This window comes from Panthera onca, chromosome E1, assembly GCF_046562875.1.
Source record: "Panthera onca isolate mPanOnc1 chromosome E1, mPanOnc1 haplotype 2, whole genome shotgun sequence".
NCBI classification, from domain to species: domain Eukaryota; kingdom Metazoa; phylum Chordata; class Mammalia; order Carnivora; family Felidae; genus Panthera; species Panthera onca.
In genome coordinates, this window is record NC_138352.1 from 37,437,154 (window position 1) to 37,450,097 (window position 12,944).

Below are 12,944 nucleotides of genomic sequence, written 5' to 3' on the forward strand. Positions count from 1 at the left end.
GAGACCGTCGATGTCAGGGGTGGGTCTCCACTACTGAGAAGACGCATGGTTAGGAAAACATGGTCCTAACTGAATCTTAGCTCCTAGATGCCTGCAGGCTTTCCTTGCATCCGGTATACGCGCGCCTCCGGTAAAGGACATGCGTTCTGTCACATTAGTAATGAGTGAGAGTGAGGGGAAGTGACCTGCATTATTGGGTCCTACAGCCGTATTTCCTTGGACAATGAGGAAAACACCGCGATGGAGACTGCCCTTACACTGCCTGATGCCTCCTGCGAGGTGCAGAAAGGTGTATGCCGGCAGGTGGTGTGATTTTCTTCAACAGGTTCCTTAGCGTAACAGGTGTAATTTCCCCATAAACTTGTTGCGGATGAATAAAAATGTCAGCGTTGAGAATGGAGATAGTTAAATAAAAATGACTCTGTCGGTGAGAAGCTAAGTCAGTTTATTACTATTACAAATCTAATTATAGGTAAACCGAGGCCATTTTTGATACATGACAAACATTATTTCCTCTGTGTGTCGAGCACACAAGTAATACATAAATGTATTCCGGGCCTGGACAAATCCTGTTTAAAAACTTTAAAAGTTAATTCATTAGCTTATTAAAATTTGAGTACAGTACATGTTGCTGGTCACGAGCTCTCTGAGTTTCTTCTCATGGCCAACCAGCTATCCAGTTCCAGGTCACCATTGTCCTTGCCTACAGTAGTGATAGTTCGTCACAGACTTGTAAAATAAGACTGTATGGTATACAACTGGGTAATGTAGTGAGCCTGCATCACAAAATATATACATATAAGTACACATAAGGAATATACAGTTATACCTTGACTATATCCATAAATAGCTTGAAGCAGGTAATACATTTACTTTTAAAGGCCATTTACATCATGGGCTGTTGATATGTGAATTTGAAAATGAAAAATATTTTTTTTTAGACTCCAAATGTTGAGGTCCTAATGTTGTCTATTAAAAAAAATTGATTTCTAAATGAGCAACAGAGTACATTAGAAAAAGTCAGATTCGAGGGTAGTGCCACAGAATTGCCTGTTTCCCATAGTCATTCTGTAAGTAATGCTATAAAAAATGCTATTTGGAATTTTTTTTCCTATACTGCCTACAATCCAAGTTATTAAAGTTTAAAACCATAGGAGAGCCTTTATGAAGATCCTGAATTGTATTTCTCATTAAAGGAAAAGAAATGGCTTGGTGAGTCATGTTCCTCGACTTCTGTAGAAGAGAAAGCAGAAGGCCATCGTCAGTCATTCTGAAAGTTAAAACTCAGCACTTAAGTGAATTTAGATGAGTTTAGGAGAGGATTTTTACGGGCTTGTGTTCCTCTGAGCATCCTGACGGCAGTGAGAATGAGACTTCTGATCTTCTAAACAAAAATCATTATCAAATGGATTTATTAAAGAGCTGCGCAGAACAAACTGCCATTATATGTGTGTAGCTACGGTTGGCTTCCGTGGGAATTATAAATGGCTCCAGCTGAGGGCACGTTCAATTGATTCAGAGTAAAACAACGTGAGGCTTGTAACAAATATACAAAAAACTGAAATCAATGAGTAACTGTGATATGAAGAATCTGTTTGCGTCCTTCATGTTACAGTTTGCTTGTAGAATTTATGTACTTTCTGTTTTAACATCTGAAAACTAGCATTTTCATAGAAAAGACAAAGTACAGGCTGTTGGCAAAATACCTGTGAACAAATGAATGATGGAGGCCACTTCCGCAGTAGCTTTCCATCCGAGATAAGGTTTTATCTTGAAGCTAGTGCGTCTATTTTTAAAGCTCATTTAATTTCTTACACACTCATGATTTGTGTATTGACTTAAAAGCTGGTTTTCTCATCTATATCATTATCAATCAGACCAAAAAATCTATCCAAGCACCCACAGGATGCACAGATCTATCTTTGAAATGGTGTTGGAGGGCTAATCTTGTCCTAGGACTAGGAGGACATTTTTTTCAAGAAGCTATAATACATTGAAGAAAGAAGTATTACAATTTTTCTGGGAGGAAAAATTGCTAAATACTGCAGCCAACTTCTCAGAGAAGCCACAGAATTACTGTTCAAGATTTTTGAGCATCAACCCCCCGAAGTCTAGAATTTATGGGGCCAGTGGTATACCAAAATTCCACGACTCTGACACACGTGTGTCTAGGACTCAGTGAAGACGGTCCTCGGATTTTTATGTCTAAGTAAGTTAAGTTTTACAAGTACAAAATGAAAAAAATCTAGAGTGGGTTTCAACTAATCTTAAGTAGCAATCCTATGACAATTATGACAAGTGCAGTTTCAAACACCAAGGCTTCAATGTACGACTTCACAATACAATGATCTCAAAACGTGTGATCACAAACTTTGGGCGAGGGCTTCTTTCATAAATTCCTCGAGGACGGCCACCACGTTCTTGGCCTCGGGCATTTCTTCGTGTTCCACTTTAACAATCTTCAGAAGGATATCTCCACTCCCACAGTTCTTCAGGAACGTGTAGCATTTAAACAAAGCATAATGATTCATTTCTGCCTGTCGGATAAATCTCTTCAAATTATTTGTGTCTTGTATGGCCTAGAAAAAGATTTCCCAGTTAAATATGTGCTTAGTGAGATAATAATGAAGCCTGAAAAATATCTCCTATCCAGCTGAGAACTCAACTTACATTGCTGAGATGTTTTTTATTTTAAATATTTCTATCATTCTTACTGCTAATATGCTCTGCCCATGGGAGAACAAAATTTCTTATGAAATTACTTTATAAAAATACTTTTAAAAAATACTTTTAAAATCAACTAAATAAAGTAACAACATTCCTCCCCATCAGAATTCTGAACCCTTAGGCACCGAACTGGGGTGTGTGTGCATGGGTGTGTGTGTGTGTGTGTGTGTGTGTGTGCGCGCACACGCGTGCACGCACAGTTCCCAACTAAGATACATCACAAATTAGAAGACTGATGTGCCTGAGATGCAAGCAAGCGTTCAACCCAATTAACTGGAAATGCAAGGATATAAATACAGAAGCTCCTGAAAAATATAAAGTAAATGGCTTCTGGAGATTCTGGTTTTGAGAACGTCCTGTTTAACAGACATCACAGCCGTAAAGCAAATCTGTTACTCTCTCACTGGTACTAATGAAAATTCAGACAAAAATTATATGTGGCATTTGGCACATAGCCAATTAATTACCTTTAGTTTAAAGTTCTCCAGTACTTGTCGAAAAAGAAAAGGGTTACCTCCTTCAGCGCCATTCAAAAAAGCCTGCATCCAATCCTCACAAAACCGGTTGCTTCCTATAAGGTATTTTAGAAAAATTAAACGAATAAAAATGAAATCCTACAAAGCATAAGACATTTGTTCCATTTATTTATTAACAGGTGTAAATGACATATATTAGTTTCAAGTGTACAACATGATGATTCAATATGTGTGTACGTCGGGATTTTCTTTCTTGATAAAAACACTTATAGTGAATTATTTAAGACTTCTGTAACAGTCTAAAAAAATAATTTACTCAACACCTGGCTAAGAAATACCAACTGGCGGGGCGCCTGGGTGGCTCAGTCAGTTAAGCATCCAACTTCAGTGTAGGTCATGATCTCGTCATTCCCAAGTTCAAGCCCCACGTCGGGCTCTGGGCTGACAGCTGAGCGCCTGGAACCTGCTTCAGATTCTGTGCCTGCCTCTCTCTCTGCCCCTCCCCTACTCACACTCTGTCTCTCTCTCAAAAATAAATATTAAAAAACAAAACAAAACAAAAAACAACTGGCTGGAGCCCTGTGTGCCTCTTCCCACACTCCCCTCCTTTCCCATCAGAAAGGATTATTATTCCCACTTATTTATTTTTAAATATTTTTTTTATTTTTGAGAGAGCATGAGCATAAGCGGGAAAGGGGCAGAGAACTTTTGCCACCTACTTCTTTTTATCTCTAAGCCCTAGATAGTACTACTTTGCATACGTTAAAATGTTATGTATTTTTCTTTAATAGCTGATCCACTAAATAGTATGCTTCTGAGCTATACCAAGGCACACAGCTCTAGTTCATGCATTTTTGCTGCTATGTAGAACTCCACTGTACAAATAGAAGTTTTTCAATCTTCCTGTTGATAAACATTTGCTTCCAGTCTTTGCTATTCCAAATGACGCCTTTATGAACATTTTTGTACTTGTTTCCTTGTGCACACATACGAGAATTTCTCTATATACACAGGAGGGGAATTGCCTGGCATGGCAGGATTTCCATGGATTCTATTCTAACCAGCAATCCTGGTTCTAGGATTGCTATTGTTTTTGGTGAGTTTGAGATAAACATGTACAACTGCACAAGGCAGGACGGATAAATTTGTATCATGTGTTTTCGGTGCAAAAACAGAGGCTCCCAAGGGTGCCAGGAAGGCTGCCTCAGAAGTTGCGCTCACCTGCATTGTAGAACTGGGGCTGGGAGCTACTACAATCGATGACCACAGATTTACGTGGCTCCTCTGTCATGGCCATGCACAAAGACGTCATGGTGCCTTCGTGGATGAGGCCTTGAAGACTGGCTACGCTCAGAAACCTGCCGTACACACAAGTTCTTTTCCACACACAGTATTACAGGATAGGAGGGAGAAAGCAAATTCATTCTGGGGTGGGGGTGGGGGTGGGGAGTTAAAGATGTATATCAGGCTTGTTGTGGAAAAAGTTCCCTCCTTGCAAAACTGTTCTTTACCTGTTAATGTCTCTCTTTGTTTTTTCATCTGATTCTTTAACTTCAACAGGGGTATAACTGAGAGCCTACAAGAGAAAAATAAAGCCTAGTTGATACATGTATCAGTTTTCCTTATTGAGCAGCTACTTGAGACTAAACTTCAGCTTCCCCAATAACCACTGTACTAGACGGTGCTTGATGGGCACTAGCCCAGAACTCCCCAGAGCCTTGTTTAGAGGCATCAGTGGGCAGTCTAAAACGTGCTTTACCACCCTGGTCTCATGGACCATCCAGTCTCCACTGAATTTACCCACCACATATTTACATAAAAGCCTGGCCATATACTCTAGCCTTCCCCATTGCCTGGATATGTTAATGCATTTTTCATTTTTCATCTGGCATCTTTTTTTTTTTAAGTAAACTCTATCCCCAATGTGGGGCTAGAATTTACATCCCCAAGATTAAGGGTTGTATGTTTTACTGACTGAGCCAGCCAGGCGCCCCTATTTGGACATTTTTATATGGTTAAAATCACTTTGGATTTTTATTTTCCTTTTCAAATTGTTTTGGAAATTATACCTCTCCCAGATCACTTCAAAAAGTATTATTTAAGGGGCGCCTGGGTGGCGCAGTCGGTTAAGCATCCGACTTCAGCCAGGTCACGATCTCGCGGTCCGTGAGTTCGAGCCCCGCGTCAGGCTCTGGGCTGATGGCTCGGAGCCTGGAGCCTGTTTCCGATTCTGTGTCTCCCTCTCTCTCTGCCCCTCCCCCGTTCATGCTCTGTCTCTCTCTGTCCCAAAAATAAAAATAAAAAACGTTGAAAAAAAAATTTTTTAAAAGAATAAAAAAGTATTATTTAAAAATGTTTATCCTATTAGGAAGATTTAGTATTTGTGATTCTACCTTAGGAATAGAACTTTCTAGATCTCAGTAAACAAAGTGGTCTATCCCGATTGCAAGCATAGTTTGAATATTCAGGAGGGAAAAAGTAATGTTCAGAGACAGTGAGTATGTCTTTAAATAATCCAGACTCTGTCAACGTGACTCTCAATTAAAGAAATGCTTTTGTTTGGGCAATACTCACGGCATGCAGCAGAAAGGTAAGCTTCTCCTGAAAGAGAAGAACCACCCTTTGGATTGGGCATACAACATCCTCAAACCAGCTGCTCAAGTAGGATTTTATATGGTTCTCCAGGCCCCTTTCCTAGATTAGGAAAGAATGTTATTTGGTTTAATATAAGCCTTCACTTTAGTGGACTTAACATTTTCTTCATGATATGTAGTTATCTATTTATTTGTTGAGAGAGAGAGGGAGCACACACACAAAGGGAAGAAAGGCAGAGGGGGAGAGAGAGAGAGAATCCCCAGCAGGCTCCATGCTCAGCACAGAGCCCGATGCAGGTCTGGATCCCACTACGCTGGGATCATGACCTGAGATGAAATCAGGAGTCAGACCATCAACTGACTAAGCCACCCAGGTGCCCCAATTCATGATACTCTTTACAGTGTAAAGAACTAGGGATAGACACTTCCTTTTTTCAAGCTAACACGACCAACTCAAAAAAAGGAATTGTGATATAATTTTCCTAGGCTTGCTGAGCACAGTGGGGATTAATTCTGTACTGAATTTCTTAAGGAGCACCTGGCTGGTTCAGTTGGTAGAGCATGGGATGGGACTCTTGATCTCAGGGTTGTGAGTTCAAGCCCCATGTTTGGTGTGAAACCTATTTTAAAAACAAAACCAAACCAAAAAAACACACACACTTAGAAATGCATTACATAAAACAAAGAGACCAAATCAATAGGGTTCCATGCTATGTTGTCACTGGGAAATGTTGGGCACTTACTTGTCCATCTCCCCCACTCCCCCCAGCATACCGTGTGCACTCTGGAGATTTTCTTCTTTTAAGATTTTATTTTTCAGTAATCTCTACACCAAAGGAGAGATGAAATTCACAGCCCTAAGAGTCATGCTCTACCAGCTGAGTCAGCCAGGCCCCCCAGGAGATACTCTCTTAATAATTCTTGTCTCTTCAGCACCTGGGAGTGCCTGAAACATCCATGTGTGAGCTTATAAAGCACCTGCTGAAAGGCTGAAGGAATGAGACAGCTCATTCACATGCAAACGGGATCAGAGAAGGACACACAAGTTAGCTCATCAAAGCACTCCAGCTGTCAGACATGCTGCATATCTGGTTTTCTGGGCTGTGCATATCTGGGCTGAGCATATCTGGTTTTCTGGGCTGTGCTGCTCACTGGGGACTAGCAGAAGAGCTCCACTCTGGGAGAGCAGCTTGCCCCGGACTCATTGCTCTGGCTCACTCCTATGCTCTCCTTCCTGCAGGAACTTGTAAGCTCATGACAAGTAAAAGGAATTGTTACCACGTGTAATGGGTAGTAAAGTCGTAATTCTTAACGACTTTAGCAACTGCCACAAGTGGTGTGTAGTTTTTTAAAGGTATGGATAAATTAATCAATACAGATGTGTCTAATTCACAAAAGATCGATTAATGAAAAATGGAATTTTTCTAAAAATCTTTGATGTTGAGTTCAAGGGCAGTCAGACCACTATATAGCATGTCTTTGGTGCCAGAGGCTTCTTCATGGGCATTAGTTCTGACCAGAATATAAATCTTAGGGTCCTAGAAACCAGGAAAAGAGCATACTCTTCCTTCTTGGCAAGTTAACCATATACAATGAATTTAATAGAGCATATCTTTCATGGATACAAAATATTAGAAGCAGTCTTGTGAAACTTAGAGCACTTACAGGACTAGGTTCCCTGCTTCTCTTAACAAGTACCCTTCTAGCCCATAAAGCAGTACATTTTTAGAATCTGTGTGTCTTTGTATCCACCTGTTTGGTTTCATAAGTACAGCAGTTATAGTATGTTAATCATCTCAAGCTGAATAGTTAAAACAATCATCTTACCTCACAGTTCATGTTATTTTTCAGGCCTTGAATGTACTTGTCCAATTCAAGCCTGAAAGTACGTTCTTAAGGAAGCAATAAAGGATCAAGACTGTTTTTATCTCTCAATGGGAAATATAAAATCTCTCAATGAAAACTGTAAATTCAAAGACAAAGTGGTCGTATGAAGGTATGAAATGAAGCAAACACTTAAGGGGTAGAAAAGCTCTTTGGAGGTTGGTAGTAATACTCCTCCACCTGGCTTCCCATGTTTTTTCTTCCTGATACCATCAAAGACAAAAGAAAGGATATAGCTCAAGTCCTTTTTCAGACCCTCCTAAAAAACAGACCACATACTCTGAAGCGTTACGTTCAGAGTCCACTGTTGCTGTTTCAGGAAGCAGCTTTTCTTGCTGGAAAAGACAGTAATAACAACCGACCCGGTAATCTGGAATCCTGGAAAAGAAAAACCAGTAAAATGTAGTATTTTGCTAACTCACGCACCTAATTTTACAGACTGCTCTGAACCCTGATCATCTGGATCTGGCAATACTGTTAGATTGCAAACAGGGTCGGAACTTCCTAGACTTTTCCTTGGTTTACTTGTAATAGCAGAAGAAAATTAACATGCGCCATCATGGGCTTTAGCGAAGGCAGCACCTAACAGAACTCCTTTGAATTCTCCTCTCTTACGTGAAAAACACATACAAATTCTCTTGTCATTCTTGGTATATCCACATTTACATAAATATAACCACGTTCTCTCTCTCCCCTAAACCCTGACGCTCCAGGCAGATACAACATGTTTATCTTGTGGCTTTATCTTTGGCCTGTGGCTGTCCTCTGAGGGGACTCGATGCTAAAATCATATTCTGAAGTGAACTACAGTCAAGGGATGTAATGGAAAGATGGCTGGAATTCAACGGAGGACACCTATGTTTTTACACCTGAACTCCATCAACATGACCAGCCTTGTGATCTTAGTGTCTTTGACTATATTTGCTTCTCTGCTCTTTGACCCCTTTGTAGAGAGAATGGCATCGAAGTTTGTGAAAGCACTTTACAGACTGTCAAGTGTACACCTTTCGTTTTGGTAATTAACTCTCCTCTTCCAAGTGCAAGACTAAACAAGTGCACTTAGGAGGCAGAGTCTGCCATTCAAGTAATTCCATTCTACAAATGTGTGTGTGTGTGTGAGAGAGAGACCCAGTGCTCAGGCCGCCAGGGAACAAAGATGCACTTTGCAAATCTAGTAAGAGCTGATCGTTTGGAATTTCTCATCACTTCTCATATTTAGCCCAGAAAGGAAAATTCAGGACACAGCACATTTTACACTTACCTCAGCTCCACAGATGCAACATTACCCAGCCCTTCAAACACTGCTCCCTTAGAAAGACGCTTAGCAATGAAACTGCGCAGGTCTGGCTCCGCTTCAGATGGCAGATTAGTGTCCACCAAGGAGAGGCTTGACAAATAAATAAAAGACACACATCCCTTACCAGTGGACTAATGCACGCACACCCTGTAAGGCAGAATATTACCAAAAGCCCCAATCTCTTTAAGGACTTGAAAAAGCTTCTTATGTTTCCTGTTGGTGAGCCTTCTAGGAGTGTATGTCACCAAGTAGGATCTACATCATCAAACACTTAAAATAATCCTACCTTGCCAGCTCATTCTCTCTAGTATTATGACTCCACTGGAATCCCCTCCGCTCACCTTACCTACTTTTCACAATACAATACTATTGCAACACCTGAAAAATTCCTTAAACCATCCATCATCCAGTCCGTGAACATATTTTTGTAGTATACCCTACTTTGCATCAAGTGTTAAGGTTCATTAATTCATCCATTCATTTATTAAATAGGTATTAAATGTCTACCCTAAGGGTTCCTGGGAGGCTTAGTCAGTTGAGTGTCTGACTCTTGGTTTGGGCCCAGGTCATGATCTCATGGTTCGCAGGATTGAGCCCTGCGTCAAGCTCTGTGCTGACAGTGTAGAGCCTGCTTGGGGCTCTCTTTCTCTTTCTGTCTGTCTGTCTCTCTGCCCCTCCCCCGCTCACACTTTCTCTTATCTCTCTCAGAATAAATAAACCTAAAAACCAAACGTCTACCCTAGTACCTACCTAGGTGCCAGGTAGGGGGATACCAGTGAACCAGAGAGACAACAATCTCCTGGAGTTTATATTCTAGGGCATAGCAGAGAAGCTCTGAAAAGGTATTGAAAGGAGGGGAGGGGGAAGGGAGGATTTTAAATCTCTTTATACCCATATGGTATTGAATCTTTAATGCAGTTTCCAATCAAGAACTAAGATTCATTGCCTCTGGCTAATCAGCAGGGGCACCACCAGTATTTCAATCTGCCCAGCCTTGAATGAATGAACTAATGAGGAAATCCAGATGAGGTTCCTAGGGGATAGGTGGGCTTGATGGTTTGACTTGGGGAAAGCCGAATGGAAATAGGGTACCCACTGATATCTAGAGGACAGAGAGATGCACAGAAGATAACTGCACACGCACGGGTTATGGCCAAGATGTTTTTACCTGAAATCATCACCAGAGGGAGTTCCTGCATTTGTGCCACTTGGGCTTCCATCGTCACTGTCCCCTCGCTGCTGTGCCAACCTGCATATGGCAAAAGCAATACAGCTATCAATTATGGGCTATAACTCAAGCGGAGTATGGCCCCTACCCCTGCAAGCAGGGTGGGGGTGAACAGTCAGCTAAAATGCTGCAAGGTGGAAGTGCATGGATCCTCCATTGCCTATCCTCATGGCAGGGAAAACCCATGAAACAGTGCTGACAAGAGTCCCTTCTCTCTCCAGGCCGTTAAGGGCTGGAGGAAAGGTTAAATTAGATATCCACAAAAGTCAAGAAATTTCTTCTAAAAACCAGACTTTACAGGGCCCAGAGAGCCCCAGGGATGTCTGCCCCAACAGAGGAAATAGAGGCAGCGAGGGCAGAGGATAATCAGACGGGGGGGGGGGGGGGGGGGGAAGTGTGGGGTTAATGGAAGAAAACAGGCGATAGTAACAGGAAGGACAGGGGTAGAAATTGACGTTATAGAGCGTGCGAAGCACTGCGCCAAAGGGCAGGAGCGACAGGAAAGGGCTGAGAAGACGACAGGGACAGTTGGGGAGCAGAGGCTTAGGAGGGGCACGACAGCCCAGGACGGTGGCCAGGAAGAACGGCGTGAAGCGAGCTTAGGGCCAGACAGTCTAGCTAGCCGAGGGGAAGAAGGCTTTTCGAGCCGCCAGGGACGGGATGCGGGGTCGAGATGCGGGGCCGAGGCGGGGCCATAGGGACGATCCGGGCGCTGCACCTGCTTCCGCGGTAGCTGTAGAGGCAGTAGTGGCTGCTGGGAGGTGGCTCGGGTCTTCGCTCCTCGGCGGGGCCTCCCTCCTCGCTGCTCTCTAGCTCCTTTTCATCCCCATCCAGAGACTCTTGCAAGGAGGGGAGCATCGCGGCGGCGGCCTCCGAGCGGCCCTGTGTTCCCGCCAAACCACTCCCCCGCTGCCGTACAGTCCTGCGAGGCCGGGCTCGTGCGGCTCCCAGCCCTCGCACACCTGCGTTCCGCCGGTTTCCCAGGTCGCAGGTCAGGAAGCCGGCTGGCCTAGGAGCGCTTTTCTCCCCAAAGGGGCGTGCGGGTGCGCCGGGTCACGCAGAATCTTTTACCATTCCTCTTTTGGCTCCTTTTCTCCTCTGGCTAGCGTTCAAGACGTCTAGGAGACTTAGCTAATACATATGGTGCAGCTGGCTAGCCACATGGAAAAGGTTGAATCTGCCCTCCTACCACCTTTCAGGGGGGCGTGGACACGCATTCACGTTCACCAGTTTGGTAAAAGACTTAGAAGAATTTTAAAATGCTCCTCCCAGGTGAAAATACGGGAGAATTTTAAAGATTCTTGAAGAAGGCCTTTCTAAATGTTTGAAACACTTAGAAGCCACATGGGAAAAGATTAATAAATCTGACTAGGTAAAAAAAACTAAACACTTCTGTGTGGCTCAAAGTCAAAACACAAATGACCAACTAGGAAAAATATTTGCAACATATATAATAGATGAATGGCTGTCGTTCGTCAGGAAAAAAAAAAAAGACAGCAGGCAGTTCACAGAAGAAATAAAAATGAAAAATAAGTAAATAAACTGTTCAATTTCAAATGAAATTGATGGTATATTGTACAAGTTTACACCTGACAGGTTAGCAGAGATTTGAAAGTTTGATGGTACCTTGTGTTGAGGTGTGTGAAGAAGCAGTCAGTCTCATAAACAGTTGATAGGAATAAGATTACTACACGTGGTTAGTTTTAATTTTTTAGGATTTTTTAATTAAAAAAAAAAACTCTTTTTAAGTCTACTTTTGAGAGAGACAGAGACAGCGTGAGCAGGGGAGAGGCAGAGAGAGAGAGGTAGAGAGATAAGAGAATCCCAAGCCAACACCACACTGTCAGCACAGAGCTGGACACAGGGCTCGAACCTACAAAACCATGAGGTCATGACCTGAGCCGAAACTCCGAGAGTCCCACGCTTAACCGACTGAGCCACCCAGGTGCCTCAATATTTTATTAAGTAATCTCTACACCCAACGTGGGGCTTGAACTCACACCCCTGAGATGAAGAGTCACATGCCCTGCCAAATGAGCCAGCTGGGCACCCCAATGCGTATGGTTTAGAAAGGAATTTGAAAATACTTGTCAATATTTTAAATGCACATACCCTTTGACTATCAGTGCAACACCAGGACATCATCAAATGGATACATGCATATAAGTGTGAAAATACATGAGTCCAAAAATATTCCTTGCAGCCTGGTTTGTAATGATGAAAAACTAGACACAGCCTGAATGTTGGTCAATAGAAGACTGATTATGTAAGTTTCGGTGCATGCAGTGGTAGGCAGAATACCCACCCCCCAAGATGTCCATGTCCTAATCTCTGGCAACTGAGAATATGTTACCTCACATAGCAAAAGGGACTCTGCAGGTGTGATTAAATTAAAGAACTTGAACTCATGGTTCATGAGTTCAAGCCCCACTTCAGGGTCTGTGCTGACAAAGCAGAGCCTACTTGGGATTCTCTCTCTCCTTCCCTCTCTGCCACTCATGCTCTCTCTCTCTCTCTTTAAAATGAATAAACTTTAAAAAATATTAAGGAACTTGAGGGGCACCTGGGTGGCTCAGTCGGTTGAGTGTCCAACTTCAACTCAGGTCATGATCTCAAGGTTCATGAATTCAAGCCCTGTGTTGGGCTCTGTGCTGACAGTTGGGAGCCTGGAGTCTGCTTCAGATTATGTCTCCCTCTCTCTGCCTCTCTCCTGCTTGCACTCTCTCTCTCTCTCTCTC

At 42.6% G+C, this 12,944-nt stretch overlaps 1 protein-coding gene across 1 annotated transcript; it reads right to left on the minus strand.

Moving 5' to 3' along the window:
- Nucleotides 1–428: 428 nt before the first annotated feature.
- CE1H17orf75 (chromosome E1 C17orf75 homolog) lies at nucleotides 429–11,131 on the minus strand. Its single transcript, XM_078437481.2, has 10 exons — nucleotides 10,925–11,131; nucleotides 10,147–10,227; nucleotides 8,943–9,068; nucleotides 7,916–8,059; nucleotides 7,625–7,682; nucleotides 5,778–5,897; nucleotides 4,715–4,779; nucleotides 4,425–4,561; nucleotides 3,195–3,298; nucleotides 429–2,579 (listed from the first exon to the last, which is right to left on the minus strand). The coding sequence occupies exons 1-10, from the start codon at nucleotides 11,062–11,064 to the stop codon at nucleotides 2,364–2,366; spliced, it is 1,191 nt and encodes a 396-aa protein (XP_078293607.1). The 5' UTR covers nucleotides 11,065–11,131; the 3' UTR covers nucleotides 429–2,363.
- Between the last annotated feature and the right edge of the window lie 1,813 nt (nucleotides 11,132–12,944).

Excerpts from the sequence above, each read along its gene's own strand:
- CE1H17orf75 (XM_078437481.2), bottom strand. The coding sequence starts at position 11,064 with ATGCTCCCCTCCTTGCAAGAGTCTCTGGATGGGGATGAAAAGGAGCTA. Across the intron at positions 5,898-7,624 it reads AAAATAACATGAACTGTGAG|GAAAGGGGCCTGGAGAACCA; the intron begins GTAAGATGATTG and ends TTCCTAATCTAG. Across the intron at positions 3,299-4,424 it reads GCCCCAGTTCTACAATGCAG|GAAGCAACCGGTTTTGTGAG; the intron begins GTGAGCGCAACT and ends AATACCTTATAG.